Source organism: Actinia tenebrosa, unplaced genomic scaffold, assembly GCF_029948245.1.
Source record: "Actinia tenebrosa isolate PJP-AT-01 unplaced genomic scaffold, QUT_ActTen_1.0 PGA_scaffold2__45_contigs__length_23673736, whole genome shotgun sequence".
Classification (NCBI taxonomy): domain Eukaryota; kingdom Metazoa; phylum Cnidaria; class Anthozoa; order Actiniaria; family Actiniidae; genus Actinia; species Actinia tenebrosa.
Window position 1 is genome coordinate 7,137,066 of NW_028292579.1, and position 21,872 is coordinate 7,158,937.

The window sequence follows — 21,872 nt, forward strand, 5'->3', positions numbered from 1 at the left end:
AAGATACCTTTTTTATTTCATCAATTGTTGTATCAAATTTAACATTTTTATGTTTGTTCTGTTTTGGAGGCTTCCCGTAGGGACACTATATCGTTATATCGTTACGTTGTAGGAGTCTTTTAGATAGGATTCCGAAGCGGATGTTTTATTTCAAATACCAATTCCATTCAGTGCTACCTCTGAGATATTTCTCCATGTGAAGTATATGGTATGACTGTGTATGGACCACAATAGGGCGCACGAGCCTTTTAAAGGATGTCATTTTTCTCAAATGTCAATGCCCCTCAGGCGGTAGCCCTAAATGGAGTATTAGTCATGCATTAGGCCTGCATTAAGATAAACTGGCTCTTAAGTTGTTAATTTGTTCTCCACCACTAACGCACCAGCAGATACCTCGAAGATATTTTTGCTAACTGTGCAATACATGTGTAAAGACGGTGTAAGGGCCCCTTATAAGATCCGACTTTGGACCTGAAAGATGTGTGCATGCCTGCGTGTAGACCGCAAGAACCTTGCATTATAGTTATATTTGTACTTATTTTCGATCATGCCAAAGTTTGAGAGGAGCGCTTCTTTCTTTTGATTGAGATTTATAAAATAATTGGGATACTACGCGCGCTATGATTGGTCGAAAACCATGTTTGATGAGAGTATCAAAACACGCTATCGTCATTTTTAATCTATCGCGCAAGCTCATTGGTCAGTTTGAATAAGACTGCACGTAGGGAGAATTTACATAGACTTTGCTTTTTTTCGATCTTTTCGCGTGTTTGTTATTTTATAAAACAAATCAAAAACAGTTTTCTGTGTTTGATACTCTGATCAAAACACTTGGGATGTTGGGATAACACTCGAGAAGCTGGAAACCACTCCGCTACGAGTATCAAACACGGAAAACTGTTTTTGATCTGTTAATTCCTATTAGATACTAATTTATCCTAGCTAAGGCATGCATGTAGACGGCACGAACCTTGCGTCAAAGGCTTTGCTTGTCCTTGCTTTCCATCATGCTGACATAACTGTTTTCGTAGAGTAAATAGTAGAGCTTTCCAAAAAGATAGGAAGGAGAAATTTTCTTACGTCCATATGTGGAATTTATTATTGGGCGTGTTTATGTTTGTGGACAAAGATCATTTTACTATAGAACTGTCAAATTGTGGAATTCACTAGACTCTGCCCTTAAGTTGAGCTCAACCATGAAAGACTTTAAACGGACATTAAAACAACATCTTATTTCAGATTTTCTAAAACCTTAATGTAATTTAAATGTACAATTTATTTATCTATTTATTTATTTACTTTATTCTTTGATCTTTTCTTTTTGCTTCTTATATAATTATATATAGTATTATTTTAATTGTAATTAATTAGGCCCTTTATTCTGAAAAGCCTTATAGAGGACGAATAAAGTATGTATGTATGTATGTATGTATTTTCATTGGTTGAACTTTTTTTACGTCATACAAATTGGAATCAGTATTTCTCTGTCTAATTGAAGAAGTTTTGCCCAGTAATAAGGTCCACGAGAAAACGTTTATCTTTACAACATGTACAAAACATACTAGACAAAATTGCTTTATGTTACTCAGACCATTGTGTCATTCAATCGTTCAATCAATATTCATCGTGAATTTTGTATATATAAAACACATTATACTTTTGCTCGCACCCATATCGCAAAAGAAGCGTACCCATGTACACCCTGAAAGATATAGACCCCTTGCAGCACTTTAGACTGCAGCTCAATCTGTGGCACAAAACAATAGGTTCCAATTCTCAAGAGATTGGAATTCTTTTTTTTTTTTTGTCCCCCATAACGAGCTGCTTTGACGTCACATGCAAGGGATCCATACCAACACTGACACACAATACAGTGTGTGCAACCATGTGACTCAAAATCCCTTGAGATATGAATAACAATGAAACAGCCGCCATGTTGGTTGATCGAACCAGAGAAGCTAATGAGGTATGCTTAGTTCAGTATCGTCAGGCATTTTTTTTTTTTTTGCCAAGTATTTTTTATTTAATACGAATACTAGTTAAACAAGACCACGATTTCGTTGTCATTATCGACAACATCATCACTGAGGTCAGTTAGAAATAGTGAAGTGAAATGAATTGAACAATCATTTTTCAATCGGCAAAATCAGAATAGAATCAGTGTTTTTTTTATTCTGGCCCATTATAAAATGATGCTAAAAACGTGATGACCCAACCCCAGTTTAGAAGCAAAATTGCAGAAGACCCACCCCTGAAAAAAGGATCCACTGATCAGATTTACCTCTATTCATTCTAAATCCCAAAAGGATTTTCTTGGTTGCACACTTTGACTGTTTCGGCTTCTTCGTTCTCTCTGTCATCGTCTTCCTCACTATCAGTAATTCCTATTTCATGAGTAACAATGTCAGTTTCTATGTCGCTATCCAAATTTTCAGTATCCTCATCAGTGTCCAAATGAATTATCATCATGTTCAGTGCCCTCGCTGCTTCCTAAGCATTCCGCTTTCTTGTAGTTCTTTCCAGTCATAGTCTTCGTATGCTTTAAGTTTCTCTGCTTCCTTTTTTTTTTTCTTTTCATTTGCCCTTTTAATTTTTTATTTTATTCGAAGGTACTGCAGATGTTCTACATACTTCCTAACCAGATCCTCTTCAACTGCAAATTTCCTTGAGAAATTCTGATGATGACAATTATAATACTCTATTTTGTAATGGCCCACCCTTTTTAGTTGTCAAATTTTATCAACAGCCCACCCCTTTGAAGGAGCCCAAAATTATGTGACCCACCTCCTGATTTTGCCCCCACCCCCACCCCCACCCCGTATATTTTATGACCAGTCCCTTACTTTCTTATGCTTAGAAGTCATTTTGTTCAGTACTTGTAACAAAAGAGTGGCTGCATCTTTGTAAACGCTACGGTAATCGCTAAACTTTGATATCTAGCCACGAGAGGTTTATCGCATTGCCTTTTTATGTAAGGTTCTCTTTAATTCGACTGTGTTTATGAATTTTTCGGGCGTCTATAGGCTTGATATGATCCCTAAACAAGACGAGGCACATTTTTTGATGATTTATGCGGCTAAGATCGTATTAGTGTGGACGCGAAACATTTTCTCCGTTTTCATGTGTGGACGGAAAACTTTTTTTTCGGTTTCGGTGTGAAAGTTGCGGATTAATATTTACCCGGCATAGTGTGGACGGGGCCTTGTTTTATTAGTATTCGCATTAAATTCATTTAATTTACACAAACATGCCATGCAGAAACAAACATGCAGAATGATACCTTACCTATGCGCAATGGGGTACGTCAAGGATCATGTTAAGGTCCATTACTTTTCCTTATTTATGTAAATGACACCTTTTTCTAATGATGTCATGCAATACACATACATATTTGGATGACACAACTCTATACTGTTCCGCACTAAGTGTTGCCGTTTGAAACGTGGCACAAAGGTAGCAAAACTTTCACTTTTGTTTCCATAAGTGTTATCATAAGTAACACACTATTCCGGAACACTAACAGCCCGGCTGCGGTCGGTAGATCCCTCTACCTTTCTTTCATCCCTCCCCCTGAACTTAAGTACACGGGAAGTTCATTAAATCCTCCAACGCAACTTGATCTGCACTTGAGTTCACAGATGGTATTTTTACATTAACAGATCGTATTCTCTCAAATTGATTGGCTGACAGCTATGATCAATAAAGCTTAAGGTCAACATTGCACACAACAGGACTGTTGCAGCGCGTGTCTACCCCTGAAAATTGTTGTACGCAACATTCAACGAATCTGAAGTTAAATCGAGCTCTACTCTTGCAATTGCGATTTTGCGTGATTTTGTTGCAACGTGTGTCACCCCGGTTCAAATTTGTTGCACCGTGTGTCAGCACCTTATAAGAGGACAGCCACATAGCATGACGAATCGCTCGCGCACAGAGCCAGCGCGCGCTTGAAATCGTCTTTCTTTTAAATTTTTTCCTTGATTTTAGTTGTTTTTGTATTCAAGAGTAAAATTGTATATCAAGGGTGAATTTGTATATCAAGGGTAAAATTGAATATCACGGAAAAAGTGTATGTCAAAGGAGTTGACAGACAGCTGTCAAAGAAGGGAAAGACGTCACGCCATTCGTTGCTTGGTGCTTACTGATGAGGAACGCCCGACTCACTTGATTCTTTCAAACTTGATTCTTCCATTGACTGCTTCACGATAGTCTCACTAGCGACAACACGAGGCAGTGTAAAGAATGCCAACAGTAAAAGGAAAACTATCGAATTGTCAGCTTCCTAATCAGCTCAGTGGAGTTGTAGATGCCACCAAAGTCGTTGACTCCTATGTGCATTCCATTTTGGTACAGCCAGACATCAAAGTTAAAGAGCTAGAAAACCTTCCTGCTCACCAAGATTTAGCGAGGAAACACGCCCACCTTTGGCAAACACAAGTCAAACCCGAAATACAGCAGAGTATTACTGACACAATTCAGTTTTCTAAGGCTTTTCTGGGAAAGTATGATACGCTTAAGAAGTTGATACAGAAATTAAAGAAAGGAGATGGAAATGCCAAGACTGAATTTATTCAAAATATCGATTTCCTCAAGCACACTCTTTCCTCTGTGGTCGTCAGCCACAGTAAAGAAGTTACAGCCAAATTGGGTCAGTTTGGGTCTTTGCTGAATCAAGATATGAGAAACTTCCAGGGAGATTCAGATGAAGCCAAGATCAAGATCATTGGGGAAACTGGAGAATTAAAAGCAATGCAAGATCAACTAGATGCCATCAATAAAGCTATCGACCGCGACAGGGGCTTAATTGCAGGAGGAATTATTTGCTTTTGGCTAGCAATTGGCGGAGGTATTGATTTGAAAAAGCAGGAAGATGCCAAAGGCGATGTACAGAAGCAGATGGCAATCAAAAGACAAGAACTAGTGGCCTTAAATGCCGCTAAACACCACATCGATGGATTCGTCAAGTCCAAAGATCCCGTCTCCCAAGCTGCATTAGTACTAGAACAAGCGTGGGCATCACTGACAAGTGATTTTGGAGAAGTTATGGAGGAGCTTAAGGACCTTTCTAACACCAGTGCTGTAGACTATCTGGAACCCTTACTGGAAACTGCCAAAAAAGACTGGAGTGTTGCTTTAGAGAAAGCTGAACAATTGAAACCTAAGCTTTTCCAAAATAACTAATGCGTGCAAGTCAGTTGCTTTGAGTCAAATATCTTGACTGGAAGTACAGAAAACTGCTTGGAAGACTGGAATGATGCTCTTGAAAAAAATGAAACCAAAATTTTTCCAAAAGTGATCGTGAATGGCAGTCACACTCATGCAATGTGACCACTTTTTACCAAATTGCAGTATAGAGCGTTTTTACTTGACGTCATAGCGGCCATTATGGGGTACCAAAACAATACGTTTTCTATCCTCCGGGAATTGAACTCTATTTTTATGCAAATACTGTGCAGAAAATTTCTATTTTTTATGGCTGCTTTCTCACGTGAGTGAAAACGCTCTATATAATAAGAACATTTTTATTATTGTCAGGAAAAGCCTTTGAAAATTAACTACCCTTCACTTAATCCCAAGCTAGTTGACTAAAAGAGCAATCAACTTTATATCAGTTCATAACGATAAATGAATTCATAATAAATCTTAACTTCCATTACGTGACACTAGCCGTTCAACTTGATCCTACTATCATTTTATTGACATACGAATGATTGACAGATTTAAAATGGTGGTTGTCGACTCGAAAGTTTTTACTATTTCGACAACCACACACATCAATATAAAAAATATATTTTTACTTGATTGTTTTATTCTAAACTCATACGCATAGCGTACGGTAAAGACTACAAATAGATAAATAACTTAGTAAATATGATATAACAAATAGGAAAAACTACAAAACGTTAAACTGCAAAAACGATAAGAAGTAAGGGAAACGAATAACTTACATTTGTGTATGAAGGCGTTGATAAAGCATACAAAAACTCCTAAAGGACTAGGCTAACAATGACGAAAACGAGTGAAACAAAAGCTATAGAACACTTATATAAATAGATCTAGGGCAAAGAAAATTACACCAAAACCTCGTTTACTCAGTACTAACGCATGAGTAATCAAAGATGATCACGTAGACGTGACTCGAACTGATGATACTACTCAACAATAGGATGTGACGTCACTTATGCAAAAGTGAAATCTTACTAAACAATCATCAGCAGAACTGCAGTTTTACGCTGAATCAAAAGCGGTGCAATCATGTCTTTGTCAAACTCCAAAATATCAAGTGCCTCAAAGGAACTCTTCGACGCTTCTGCAGCGGTCCAGACGTATACAGCAGCAATACAACGACAAGCGGACATCAAACTCAAGGAGTTGCCTGACTTGCCAAAATATCAAGCGACGGCCAGAAACCATGCCGAAAATTGGACTTCTCAAGTTTTGCCAGCCATCATTAAGACTAACGCCGACATCATCGACTTTGCCCATCATTTTACATCTTTCTACGACACTTTGTACAAACTTGCAGAACAGATCGATGCTGGAAAGAAAGATGGACTTAAGTCTTTCAAGGAAGGACTTGGCCTCCTGAGGAGCAACGTGAATCGTAAAGAAGAGACTGTGAGGTATCTGAATCTCCAACTTGAAGACTTCAAAAAGAATCTAACGGCAGATCACGAAAACTTCTCAAGAGAAGTAACAATAGCAGCAAAAATACTCGAAGGAGATGATGGCAAACTCCAAAAGATCAGTGACGAGATTGATTCCACTAATTCTAAGATGAACGCCATGATTGGAACTATGGCAGGCGGTGCAGTGGGAACGGTTGGAGGTATAGTGTTAATATTGGTCGGTTCACTTGCAGAGATTGAAACAGATGGACTTTCAACTGGTTTAATCCTAGCTGGCATCGGGATGCTTGGGACGGGAATCACTGCGGAGATAGCTGGTGGTGTTGAGTACGGTCTCGCAGTCGAGAAGAAGAAAAGTCTCCATGAAGAACTCAGCACCGATAAGCAAGCCATTGGGATACTGAAACACGTCAAGGGTCTTCTGGATGGCTTTGTAAGTCAGATAGAAACAGCAGTGAAATCAGTTGGTGTACTTGAGAAGGAGTGGTCCGTAATGTCTGATGACTTGGCAAAGGTGATCAGTGACCTTGACAACAACCCTGGCTCGTTAGGGTTAACCAACATGTTGAATATTGCAAGAAGCGACTGGGAAGAAGCATTGAGTTTGGCAAGGAAGATGATACCAACCGGGGTTGTGCCAGTCAAATCAGTGAAAAATATCATGGACGAGATTCACGTTAAATAAGTGCTAAGAACACCGCCTATGTCGTTTTCTCATAATATTAATAGTGATTATGGACCATTGATAACAACTATTGAGATATACTTACATGTGAATATGTCTAACTTAGGTTCCAGGCAAAACTATCAAAATAAATAAATAAATAAATAAATAAATTGAAACTTTGATATTTTATAAATTATGTCTTGTAATTTCAACGAAAATGAATGCAAATTTTTCGTTTGCAAGGCCACGCGTGTAATTTGCTGGTGCCAGAATATTTATTTTATCACCATATTCGCACTAGAGCCAAAAATTGGTTTGTTTCTTGTACTAAACAACTTGGGAAATTTCGTATCCTCGAATTTTTCGTTTGGCTCGTTGCGTTCGCACTTGATACAATATTTCTATAACCACACACTTCAATCAAATCAATTAGCTACAATGAAAAATAGCCGGATGATGACTTGCAGTGAAAGTCAATTGTCACAAAATAAGGAATTTCGCGCTTGACAAATAACAGTAGGGCTCCAAATAGCAACTCCACGGTAGAGTGCAAACAATATAACCGTGAACTTTAGTAATACTAAATAGCACAATTTCATGCAAACTCCATTGTTTTCTATTGCTTAATTAGCACTATTTCGAACTACAGTTGATAGATAGATAATTTGTAACACCGTATGGTATGTAAAAATGAAACTGACGTTTCGGACGTTAGTCCTTCATCGGAGTGAACTATTTCGAACTATTTAGTAATTAGTGTTTCACGGATTAATTGTTTGCGCGGTATCTTTGAAGTTTGGAAGCGATTGACAACATTTGGTGGCCAAGTGTACGTGTTTTTTATCTGCTAGAGGCCACGTCCACACGTTTGAAAGCATGCTTTTCGATGCGTTTTGGCTTCCTTTTTTTCTCGAGATCGAAAAGGCATACATTTCCGATCAAGCGAAACCGTTGGTGCCGTTGTCTCTCTCCTTTGTACAAAGAAAAAAGAGCTATCAAAGGAAGCTAGGACAGAGTCACGCATTATTTTGTTTTCTTGGTGGCGATTTTTCCTAATTCACAATCGAAGAAAGTGTTGATTTTTATTTGATTTGATTTATTTGATTTATTTGATTTCTCCCAATTCCAACAATTTAATGATATATTCATAGTTTTATGCTCCATACTCGTAATCAACCCTATTCAAATCGGTAATCCACTTCGATTCTTTGCACTCAATTTGAAATTCAAGAAGCTGAAACGTGCGTAGGCAAGACACACTCGAGTGGTCACCTCAACCCTTTGATAGGTCATGATCGAACAAGTTTTACACCCACATTATAAAACGTGACACTAGATTTCGAAGTCGGCACAGTAGGTGAAATTTTCAGCAGTGTTACATATTTTCGCATTTAACTCTACAAGATTGTCCCGATTCGAAGATGAGTTCAAAGAAAAAAGGAGCCCTGTCAAATGCACAGCTGAAGAACAAACAACTTGATGTTACCAAAGCGTCCACTGTTATTCAAACCTATGTACAAATGATCCTGCAGCAACCGGATTTAAAGCTCGTTGCCCTCCCTAATCTCCCAGCACACCAGCAAACTGCTCGCTCTCATGGAAATAACTGGAACGCTACGATTCTTCCACTGATGGCAAAAACTGATGCTGATATTATCGACTATGCCAACAAGTTTGAAGCTTTCTACGAAGACTTGGTCAAGTACGCCAAGGACCTGAACAACCCTGAGTCGAGGAAAAAGTTCGTGGAAGGACTAAAGTTGCTACAAAATACTATCAAGAAGAAGGATGCCAACGTGGCTCAGGTTGTCAAAGATTTGTCCTCCTTTCACACCAACCTCAACACTGATTTTGGGAACTTCGAATCAGATGTGAACACGGCAGCGGTCAAGATCGAGGGGGACAGTGGTGAGATTAAGTCTCTGAGTAAGCAGCTTGATGCAATTAGCGACGCTATGGACAAGGACATCGGCCTGATGGCTGGAGGGGCAGTTACTATCGTTGCAGGAGTGGCAATGATCGTGTTCGGTGCTATCTCTGAAATCCCTTCTGGAGGTATGTCAACCGCTCTTATAGGTGGAGGGGTGCTAGTGGTATCTGCCGGTACAGTTATGGAGACCTTTGGATCTCAAGACTACAGCCAACAGATCGAAAAACAGAAGTCTACACGTGAAAAACTAAAAGGAATCAAAATTGAACTGGTTGGCCTCAAGACAACCAAAGGTCAAATTGGTAACTTCGTCAAAGCTTTACAAAGTGCCATTACAGCAGCCTCAAGTCTTCAAGCTGCATGGGGGGCGCTGGATGCCGATCTACAAGAGCTTATCACCGCCTTGCAAGATGTAAATCCTGATGATGGCAGCTGGGTACTGGATGAACTCAGTCGTGCTAAAAAAGACTGGGCAGATGCCTTGGATCAGGCCAAGAAACTGCAACCTGATGGAAAGGTGCCTACCAAATTGTACCAGAATCTACAGGATGCTTTTAAAGAAATGAAACCACGTGGAAGTGCATGAATTCCCTCGTTTGGAGCACTTATCATGTTCCGAGACTCGGACAAGATTAACCAGATATATGAACTCTAGTACAAAATAGATTAATTTTTGATAGGTTTAATATAATGTAGTAACTTTTAAATTTTCAACAATCTGTATGCGATTATAATTTAGATAATAGTGTTAATAAATAGGAGGAGTACATTGTGACATGTTTCTATAAGCGAACGCTAAAATAAACCCTGAAACTGAAGCCAAACGACCCATATGGTAAAGTAAATAGTGGAATAAGCCGCAAACACCCATTGTAATTAGACAATTTCTCTCAGTCGAATTTATACTGAGTTAAAACTTATCCCAGAATGAACACACTCTACACTAAAGTGAACACATTATATTTAAAATGTGCATTAATTTCGGTTTGACAAAAAAAAATTAAGCTTTTGACAGCATTTTTAAATGAAATGAAATGAACTTACAGGAAGGGGGGACTTCAATGTTTAAGAGGGGGGACCTCCGTTTATGTTTTTCGCGTCTTGCCCATTTCACATATTAGGGGTCCCCCACTAACTGGGGCTTTGTCATCAAAAGCCACGAGTTGACCTTAATTAAGGCATGACGTCACGCGTAGAAGAAACACGTTTCACATTCGACCAAGAGAATAGCAATCACTGTGGACGTGAATTTAGAGGCACAATTCAACGTAAAGCTCACCAACGACAATGAACTGTAATCCTTTATTCCTTTTTCTGTTGTTATCCATGTTGGAGGCGAGCTATGGAGCGGACAAATCGTGTCTAACTGACAACGACTGCCCAAAGAAGGACAACATCACACAATCATGTTGTATGAATAAGAAATACGAAGTTGAAGGCGTCTGTAAAATAAGTTGTTATGGCGAATATTGTACACTTTCATCAGACTGTGGATCTGCACAAGATATGGTTTGTTGTGATGATCATATTTGTCAGTATACATCTGAAGAGTGCCCTAGTCCAAAATGGCCTACTTGGATTATTGTGGTGGTTGTTCTCGTTGTTGTTTTTGCTGTACTTGGCATCGGTGGAGTTATTCTTTGCATCTACTGGAGAAACCGACATCGATATACTTCGGGAGGTCTTTTGGTACATGATTCATCGCCTTATGGCACTGGGTGAACCGATAATTTGACAAAGTAAAATTAAACACGCAGAGGCACAGAGAACGTGACACTGCAGTGAGTCAGCGGAAAATATCATAAGCTTAATTGCTGAAGAGATTCATTACTCCCATGCCAGGTTGAACATCTCTGAAACCATGTATTGAAGATCTTTCAAGTTTTTCATATGATGGCTATCATATAATGGCCTAATGAAATGGAAAAGCAGTTGAACAAGTTATAAACAAATTTCTGAAGATTCTGGGGAATGTTGCTTATGATTGACTTCAGAAAATGGAACATGATGCTTGGATTTGCATAATTAATACCTAAAAATACTCATTTTTTAAAATTTCCAAAATAGGCAATGTTAATGTTACTGCGATGTTGCCGCAACATACCGATTTTTAATTGGTTAACATTTGAATGGCTTCCCTTAATGATTGTTAATGCATTTTGGTCGACTTTTCAAACATTTATAATTTATTATGTTGGTTTTCATTAAATATGAAAAGAAACAACGACAGATCTAGTATAGAATTCTTTCCCTTTATTCTTATTAAAAAAAGATTTAATGATTCTAATTTTTCGATATATAATGAGTCCTTTAATGCTAGACATGTTTCAGTAGTCCAGCTGCCATCATCAGCAGTAGATAATATAGATCACAAAGCTAACTAGTTATATAGCAAAAAAATATATATATGAATATGTATGTAGTGATTACAATGTATATGATGTGTAAAGAAAACAAGTTAAGCACTTAAACCTTTGTCTTTCTATTTGATTTCTCTCAATTGTTTTCTTTACGCATCATATACATTAGAGCGATATCACATAAGCAATGTTTAGCATGCAAATGAGCTGGTGAGTAAAATAGCATGTTAATGATGTGCTCACATGGCTACACGCTTCAGTGAACCAGCTAAAGTTTTAAAAAAGACTATAACAACAAAAATTCGCTGGTACAAAATATTTAAAATGAATTATAACGATTTATAAGATATGGGTTTAATGCAAGCTTACTGTAAACAACATTTTTTGGGGTTCACATATCTCAAATATCTAAACAATCAAAACATAACAATTTTCATTTAAAGGAGTTTATAGACTGCAGAGTCGAATTTAAGATGTAAACTCCTTTCTATAATATATTTTTGACTTATAATTTCTATGAAATGCATTGATATCGTTCACCACAACTTAATGAAAATATAGAAGGACGGCTATCTCTTGCTATAATTGTTTTCATATGTTTTTATTTATTAAGGGTTCTTTATATCAAAAGAAATCTGTGTGCAAATGTCAGTTAATATTTTGCACTTGAATGGTACTTCAACTGAATTGCCACAAAGGTGAGGTGTGTTTGATTGCTCATCTATCATTTGAGAGTTATTAGAAAACAAAAGGCTAAATGATATCTAAAATACACTGTTTTCATCAACATTATGTCATGACAACAACATCTTTTTAAAGAAATAGGACTATACTTGCTTATTACTAGGATTGAGCTTGTATTTGTTAGCTTGGTGACATTCACCGAACTGTAAAACTGATTTAGTATGATCACCGATGCTCACAACAAAAAAAAAAACAAAAAGTAGATGACCCCTCACATTTGCTTCCATATTTTCTGGTGCCCCCCCCCCCCCCCACTTGAGGGTCTTGAATTTATGGTGACCCCCCTAATTCTAACCAGCCCACCTCCTGGCATAAATAATAAATGGTCCCTTATTTTAATATCTTTTAAATGGTGGGTTATGTGTATATGTGACAAAATTCCTAAATGTGAGAGTAGTAAGGTCGAAAACAAAAACTCGTGCAAAAGAAATGATGTAGTGCATTTCAATTTGATTTCTTCCCTTCATGGTTTTCATTTGTGAAACATTATCTTCATCTCGAATGAAAAATTGATTATTGAAGATTCTTTTCCCCGATTATGTTTTCACATTTCAGTTTCATCTAAATTGGGCTCCCTGTGCCAATGAGGAGCTCCGCTTTTAGGCTGTGCCTAAATTTATATATTACATGATATTATCATCCCGCGTCACGCCAGTTGGCGCATGAGGCCGTCACACTTTGTTCATGGGAATAAAAACCTTTGTTTAACCCGCACAAATTTATTCTCGAGCACTTGAATGCGAGGCTACGTGTGGAGAAATGTTTAGTTCAAACCAACGTGGCTGCTTCGTGAGTAAGGTACATGCTTTCGGATTCTTTAACAATTCATTTTTTATTTTACAGGGTAGTGTCAGTATAGCATTACACCCAGCCCCATGCAAATGCAACCTTGAGGACCAGAAGACTGACATGCATGATGCAATACATCGTCTAGAGAAAAGTGTGATACATCCTCCAGATAGTCAAACGTCATTCTCGCGCCTTTTCACTGGCCCAATCTCTTCTCGTCTTGGTAAGTCAAAGAAACGAAATATAATGAGTAATTTGAGCTGAATACACTTTATCCTATAGATGAATAATTGTACCACCCGATTAAGACAGAAGGTGAGTTTCTAGAGTACATCAGATATTTAGACGCAGCCCCCAACCTCCCTTCCCCAAATGGAATTTTTCGTCTGTTCAGAGATTTTTGCGACTAACGACTAACGGCCAATAATGGGCCTGTTTAAAGTGTATATGACACGAAAAAATTTTAATGTTAAGAATGTGTAGTTTATTGGCATTAATAAGAATATCACGGTTAAATTTGTTCCAAAAACCCATTTCTCTAGAAATTCAAAAAATTTTAGCACGAGTTATGACGTCATTTTGTTTACAAGTCTCCAGATTTTGTTGCAAATACATGAAATATGTTTGAATATAGAATCTTAATTTCAAGTAGTACACTTTTCAGTTTCCCAACATTGGAAGAGTACTACGTAAGCTATCAAATGAAGCTGACTAAAATATGTCTTTTGTTGTTAATTCATATGAATTACAATTGAATCTAGAGTACGTGTCAACAAAATGACGTCACAAATTGGGATTAACTTTCGCAAATATCTCAAGAAATAAGCTTTTGAAACAAATTTTGTTACGATATATTTATTATTACTAACAAACTATACATTTTAAATGATGGAATGTTTTCGTGTCATATACACTTTAAGGGAACATTATCAAACAAAAAGTTTAGGTACAAGCCAATATATAGCAAGGTTAAAATTTTAAGGCCTAGGGAAGTTGAAGGACCTCAAATTGCATTTTCAAATTCGTATTTCCTCAAGACACTAATAAGACAATTAATTGGTGCTAATAAACTGAACAAGAGAAAGTGTACAAGGGATTCTGGTATTGGTATAAATGACGCTTAAATGCAAGTAACCTATTGTGCAGCATGTGTAATGACGGTACATGGCCCTCTGTATTCTCAGCAGATTGAGACATTTTGTTCCAAAAAATACTCTAATCAAAATGTATAAATCCCTCTTACAGCCGCTCTTGATATATGGAATATGTACCTGGGGTCAAGCTTGCAAAAAGCTTACTGATAAATTGCTCATTCTGCAGAAGCGCGCTCTAAGGTCAATATTTTTCGTGAAATCAATTAAAAGTGCAATACCAATATTCATTGAACATGAAATTTTACCAATCAAATCTCTTTATTTTTATTCAGTAGCACAGCTAATGTACGATGTTAAATATGATTATATTCCCAGTAATATTAGCAAACTCTTTACTTACATAAAAGATATTCACTCCTATGAAACAAGATCTTCTGCCAGTGATAATTTCTACACTAGATATTCACGTTTACTACACTCAAAAAGATTCCTTCTCGCGAGTCGGTGCACGTCTATGGAATCAAATACCACCTTTCATTAGGAGTTTATCCAAAAAAAACTTCCAAAAGGAAATCAAAACCGTTTTATTAAACGATCTTAATATTAATCGCTATGATACTGAGATCTTCAAACTTTTTAAGTAAGTCTATCTGTAATGAGCTATTTTTCATTTTCTACTCAGTGAACTACTTTTCATTTCCTATTCAGCTCTTTGTACTCTGATTATTTAGTATTATTAACATATAAAGACATCTTTGTAAATCTACGTGTATATTCTGTGAATTTAACCTGCCTAGACTAGCTTTAGCTATATACAGGTTATATAGTTTTTCTTTTTTGTATTCTTTTATTCATCAATAAAGTATCTTAGAGAAAGTGCTTCTTTGTTTCCACTCCTTTAACTCTTTTATTCTACTCAACTTCAAGAGATATTTAGGGGATCACATATGGTTTTTAAGCTAAAAATTTTGACAAATGGAGACCGGATTTTGGGCTATAAACTAAAAATGTACAGGTACCAAAGCGGGGAAAACTCAGTAATAATGGGGGATCAGTGAACAGTTAATCTTTGTAATGTTAGCACAAAAATCCTCCGAACCCCCAGGCAATAAATATACTAAGCGGTTGAACCCGGCAACAGCTGGCAACTGTGCCATGCTCTTATTATGTCGGTGTAGAGGCGTCTTGGAAAGAATTCTTCTTTTTTTCCCCATTGTCAATGATCCTACTATAGAACCTCGAAGATAATTAAGGTGCAGACACAGTGCAAAATTGCACGCAAAAAGACTGTTGCATCGTGTCTACCCATTGTGGAACTTGTTGCACGCAACATTGTATGTAACAAATCTGTAGTTGAATCTCGCTCTACTCTCGCAACATTGAGCGCAGCAAATTTTATCGTGTGAAAATGGCTGCAACATTGCGTGCAAAATTTTGAAATTTTCAGCCAATCAGCTTGCACCAAATTCATAACCGCTGGCCAAATTTCAAAGCATAGCTGGCTGACACATGCGATGTAGCGTGATTTTGTTGCAACTTTTGTTACCCGATTCAAATTTGTTGCGTGCAATGTTGCTTGCAATGATGCACCGTGTGTCCGCGCCTTGATACTAGTTAAAGCATGCCTGTGTGTAGACCGTACGAACCTTGAATGAAAGCTTTATTTGAACTTGTTTTTGATCATGCGGTACTTTAAGAGTGCAGCAAGCGCTTCTTTCTTCGATTGTCAGATCTCCTGCTATGATATATTTATCTGGTCTTAGTTAAGGCATGTACGTAGACCGCATGCGCACGAACCTTGGGTCAAAGCTTTGCTTGTCCTTCCTCTCGATCCTGTTAACTTTTACTGTTTCCTTAATGCAGGATATTTCCAAACATTAATTTTGACATTAATTTTTGCATTTGTTTATTTACATTGTTTGTTATTTCTCTTTGTACAAATTTTGATTATTAATGTGTATACTTTAACTTTAGTCGTGTAATAAGGTGCATGAGAAAACGTTTGTCTATGCAAACGAAACGAGAGAAATTGCTTGATGTTACTCGTACTGACAAATGTAAACGTATTCAAGTTATCATGAATCGTGAATGTTACTAACAGCGTTAATAACGGCGTACACCGTAGATATAAATTCAAGGATAGTCGTGAGACAGATTGAGCTTCATGTTTACCAGTTCAAGGTGACTTTTACAAGGTGGTAAACTTGATTGTACGACATAAAGATTCCATATCGCCACAAACTTTCAATAGCATACAAACACAGGCACAGACCTAACGAGGTGCTTGATTTGGTACATTGTCAGATGTTTCACTCATCGTCTTTGACTGAAGTCTTGAGACAGAGTATACAACCCTCGTCTGCAAGGAACGAAATAAATTTAGGAAGGTCATGAAAATAGCTATCAAATCGTAAATGCCGGCGCAATCATAAACAAAGATGTCCTAACAGTATGTAAGTTGTACAGATGGAAATAATTTTGTCCAGCAAGGATTAGTTCCCGCTCAAAGAAAAGAAACATGATATTTTATATAACGTACATACATCGTGAATAGTTGACTTACCCGATTCTTTCTTGTACATTCTTTCTTCCTGTGTATCAAACATTTAATACATTGAAGAAGTTGTAGATTCTTATACCATAAAAACTGAAGTATATGATGGTAGTGTGGTAATATATACTAATGATTTAGTTGGTGGTTGTAAAGGCTATAGTGCATGGTATATAGTGAGGTGATGCATGGTAATAGTAACACTGCTGGTCGTCATGACAGCATGTGTTGATGATCGAGTTCATCCAATGCTTGATACCAATGGCAATGATGAATGTGATGATTTAAATTGGCATTTGATGATGTTTGTTATCGATATAGGCCTACTTTGGGGCCCATTGTCGATATGGTGCATGGCCTTTGGTGCAGATGGCGACATTGGCAATGATCCCGGGGAGGGGGGGGGGGGGGTACTCCCCTATATTTGCTATACGGGTATGTGCCGCCCTATAGGGTATGGTTTTTGGGCTTTTGGGTCTGGGGTAGACTATCATTTTTTGACATTTTGTCTGGGATAGGGTATCATTTTTGTCTGGGATAGGGTTACGATTTGGTCGTTTTAGCCTGGGATAGGGTTAACGATTTGGTCGTTTTTGTCTGGCGAATAGACTACGCTTTCTGACGGCACAAAAACAATAAAAACGTTAGTAAATATCGATTGCATTCTATTGAATAGCCGTCTTTTCCGTCTTTTAGTCTGGGATAGGGTGTATAATTCTTAATTTTAGTCTGGGGTAGGGTATGTAAAATCAAAATTTTAGGTCTGGGATAGGGTCAGGGTTTTGAGGTCCTGGCGGCACACCCTTACCCAAGTTGAAGATATAAATATATAACTATCATTACTACTTACCCAAGTTGGGGTGGTAGTACCCCCGCCCCGCCCCCCCCCCCCCCCCCCCCCGGGGGCAATGATGAATGTGGACTGGCATTGGATAGTGTTGGTGATCGATATGGTGCATGATCCATGGTGCAGATGGTACCGTGGTGATTTAAGTTGGCATTGATTGGTGGTATCAGTGTTTAATGTAACACTAGATGATGAAGTTAAGGTGTCGTAAGGAAATGATAAACTGAACATGGTGGAATTGTCGGTAATGGTAAAACTAAATACATGTATGGTTATTAAATCTAACATGGTGTTTGGACTTACTGCAAGTCGATTTTAGGTATCTATAAATTATAGTTAAGATAAGCCATTTGAAATAAGAAGTTTATACATACCTTAACTAAATTACCAATGAAATGCTTTGCTAGACGTTTCCTTGCTTCCTTGGAATGTCCTGCGTCTTGAAAGGCACTTGTTGCATCATAACCTTCAACAATCCAACAACACATTTATCATTTCTCTGTCAGTGATCATTACCCACGAGGAAGCAGTTGTTAACAGCTCAACTGACAGATCTCAATAATATGCGTTGTTTCAAGACAAATTCTCTTATCACGTCGATCGTACTTATACTGAATAAAGGGGCTATTAACGAGCTAAATCGTGGAAGTAAAAAGGACATTATCCATTCAAAGGGGGAAATGGGAGTGTCCAAAAACTAAATACTATTTACTAATATCCTGAGTACGTGAAAAAAAAGGCAAGTCTAGTAGTGATCGAACCCAGTGACGTACAAGACATGTCGATAGTAGTGCTAATGTAACAAAATAACTACCTGCGTGCTCTAACAAGATCTCAAATCCTCCAGGATGCTGTTGACAAAGTAGACACATATAACTTTAGTTTTTGTCATAACGAGACATAATTCTGTTCTTGAAAAAACAAAGCCCCACACACAATCACTCCAGATCAAGACCAAGCGATTCCCACGTTCATTCCTTGCCTTGTCCCAGGCGTTTTTCACTCGTGTCGTGGTAGTGCGTGTGAGTGAAAAGTGTTCCCAATTAGTGCGAAAGCGCTAGAACGACTAGACACTTAAATAAAGAGATTTATTTATTTTACCTCGACCATAAACGAAGTTATGTCGTATACTTTGTCTAAGAAAACAATCCAACATGATTCTGCATTATGGTGTTGTGACACATCGTCTAGCGAATACTCTGGTACATCGTCCCGGCACTCACACGTCATTCGTGCGCCGTGTCACTGACTAAACTCGTCGCGTTCTGTTCATTCAAACAAACGAAATATGATGAGTAATCAGGGTTACACATACATACATTAGAGATGCATCAGACTAAACCCGATTTGAACAAAAGGAGTTGGTTTACTCAGAGCTCTTCTGGTAGATTTTGTGTAATTTTGGACGCACCAGCCCCTCCCCAACTCCTTCAGTACCCCGAAAGATTTTTTTGTTCGTTCAGAGCTTGACGTACACAGATTTTATCCTTTTCCTTTTTCTTACTAACGCACCTGCAGGGCAGCCAGTTTATGGGCACAGCAAAAAAGGATTTTCTCTTATGAGTTGAGTTGCCTAAGGCTTTGACATGAGTTTATATGTTGGAATCGCCCCCACGAAACAATGAGAATTGCATTTCCGAGAGCCTCAATTTCAAAATCCTAAGGGTGTGATAGACATTTCCTGTCCCTCCTCCCCCTCAAAAATATTCTCCGCCATTCCAAGATCATGCCTAAGTTATGCTGGATATCGAAAAATACAGAAGGCTCTAGCCGATCGCAAGGTGCCTTGTGTCACCTCGTTCTCATTACAATCCTAACCCTTTTGAAATAAAATAAAGCTGGTCTTTCAGTCTTATTGTTTTCGTAGTTTCAGAGCCAGAAGCTTCAGAATCGCGAATCACGGTGTTGAGAGGCGGTTTTCTTATCATGATGTCTCTTGATGTTCTTTACATTTACATGGTAAGTTTTTCCAAACATTTCATTAAAACTTAGCAAAAAAATGGATTACAAATCATTCAATACTTTGTCTATCATAAAACGAATTTAGAGATTAATAAGATATTTTTTAAATATTTCAATAATTTCTAAAAAATAATTTATTAATTTCTAAATTCGTTTTATATGAGACAAAGTATTGAATGATTCGTAATACTATTATATTCTTTGGAAACGAACATCAATCTTTTAAACACAATGTAGCAAAAGGCTTGAACCTTTTATTCGCTTTTAACTTGTTCCCAAGGGGGGAGAAAGAGCTTTAGTAGATAATTACTGAAAATAATTTTGATTAAATATGATAAAATAATAGGTTTTAAGAATTCCTGCATGAAATTTAAAACAATGCTTTCTTTTGACAATTGTGAATGACTGTATGAAGGCCAACTGGCTCTAACAAGACCAGAAATTCGAGATGAGGAACTGTAGACTTCTAATTACAATGTAAGTGACGATAAATGTCATCAAGTTGTGTACAAGAGCCTAGATCATGATCAAGTTTTTTCCTTTGAAGTCTAGCCCACTATCAGCTCTAATTATCCAGTATAAGCTTACATTGTTTTATCCTTAGCCTTACATTGTCGATTTTATTTTGTGAAGACATTAGTATAAAATAAACTAGCCATAGATCGCAAAGAATCGATGGAGAAATAGCCTAAAATGCAATCGCGTGATTTACTAAAACTCGTTAATATCTGTCACAAATACGTCGAAAACGATGAAGCTACAAGAGGGGAAACTTGTAATCCAGAGAAAAGGAAGCCAAACTGTTAAACATACTAGCACTAGGACTTCAACTAGTCTAGTCAAACATAGAAGCTATTAAAACGATACAGGTTAGATTAATAGACATAGTTCTACTATAAACTATGCATGATTACAAACAGAAGTCAATATATTATTGTTGAATATACGAGGAGTGAAACGAACTTCATCAATCGATATTAACCCCTAAAAATGATCTTGGAAATGACCTTGGAAATGTAGTCTGATAAAAATCTTACCTTTCGTACGAGATCTAAAGCGTATAAAGCTTTAAAGAGGTCTTCAAAAACAGTATGGCATGTACATGAACACTACTTACGTACTGAATCCTCATGCATCGATCCATAGTTAATATCGATCGGAGGAACGTCGGAGGCGTGTCACATGCTGACCTTATGATTGGATGAATTCCAAGAAGGCTTATTTGTGATCTGTTTTGTGTGACCGAATGTGACTGGGAGTTCCAAAGGTAATCCAACACAACACTGCTCCTAAAAAAATTCTTTCAAAAATAAGCATAATATCATTGCATAAATAAAATAATAATAATTTAAGATTAAAATGAAAAAATAAGATTAAAATGAAAAATAATGAAACTAGAGTAAATTAAAAAGTAAATAAATTGAGATGCAAAAAGAAAGGAAATAAAAAATGATATGAAATAAAAAAAACATTTTGAATTAGTATAGAAAGAAAGGAAATTAATTTGATTATCATTTTACCAGTTATTAGGATTCCTGTATTTATATCTCACTTCAACCCAAATCTCTATCTCATTTACAGTGCGAATCAAGTAACCATGAGCACCTAGAAATATTTCAAAAATGTTCAATAGCCAATCAGAAGCATTATTGTTATCTTACCATTATCTTGTAGTTAGACTGTCAATTCTGATTGGCCAAAGAAGAATAGAACATTCCTGGAATATTTCTATTGCTTTTTAGTCATAATGTGTAATTCCAGAAAATATCCATAATCCACCCTTGGAGGAAATTGGAAATTCTGGAGAGGAGAGGGGTCAGAGAAAGAACAAAATTACAGAGTTTGTATGGAAGAAAATTGGAAGTTCCTGGGGGTAGGGGGTCCTTTTACTAATTCCCTTTGTGATAGAGGTTTGAATATTTTCTAGAAGTATGCAATAATATTTAAGGAAAATAGGGCACAATAAGCATTATAAATCTTTGACTAATCAAAATATTCTTTATCTTTTTTAATATTTAAATAATAAAATTAAATAACCACTTACTTATCTTCCTACAATAAAATATACACCCTTTTTACTTTGAATGATATATCTACTAATGATTCATGAATTAAATGAATTTTATACAAGCAGATAAATGAAATGGTTTTTTTTTTTTACCTAAGGCTGCATTCATAATGTATGGCAGGGGTGGGGGCAGGTGAAAATTTGAAATGCCCAGAATAATTCTTCACATCCCCCCCTTAAAGTCAAGCAAAAAAATACAATCCCTCCTAAGCAAGGCTTGTAGCTTCTTCC

At 37.1% G+C, this 21,872-nt stretch overlaps 1 protein-coding gene across 2 annotated transcripts; it reads right to left on the reverse strand.

Moving 5' to 3' along the window:
• Nucleotides 1-14,782: 14,782 nt before the first annotated feature.
• Nucleotides 14,783-20,874, reverse strand: LOC116305521 (cytochrome b5). Of its 2 annotated transcripts, none has more exons than XM_031715467.2 (6): nt 20,691-20,874; nt 18,713-18,876; nt 18,426-18,462; nt 17,986-18,077; nt 16,777-16,804; nt 14,783-16,572 (listed from the first exon to the last, which is right to left on the reverse strand). In XM_031715467.2, the coding sequence occupies exons 2-6, from the start codon at nt 18,839-18,841 to the stop codon at nt 16,523-16,525; spliced, it is 336 nt and encodes a 111-aa protein (XP_031571327.2). In that variant the 5' UTR covers nt 18,842-18,876; nt 20,691-20,874; the 3' UTR covers nt 14,783-16,522. The 2 variants fall into 2 exon arrangements, with proteins under 2 accessions (XP_031571327.2, XP_031571318.2); XM_031715458.2 differs by having other exon boundaries at nt 20,611-20,872.
• Nucleotides 20,875-21,872: the final 998 nt, after the last annotated feature.

Coding starts and splice junctions, on each gene's coding strand:
- LOC116305521 (XM_031715467.2), bottom strand. CDS start 18,841: ATGACGTGTGAGTGCCGGGACGATGTACCAGAGTATTCGCTAGACGAT. Junction 18,463..18,712: donor TAACTTCGTTTATGGTCGAG/GTAAAATAAATA, acceptor CTTTGTCAACAG/CATCCTGGAGGATTTGAGAT. Junction 18,078..18,425: donor GATCTTGTTAGAGCACGCAG/GTAGTTATTTTG, acceptor GGATTGTTGAAG/GTTATGATGCAACAAGTGCC.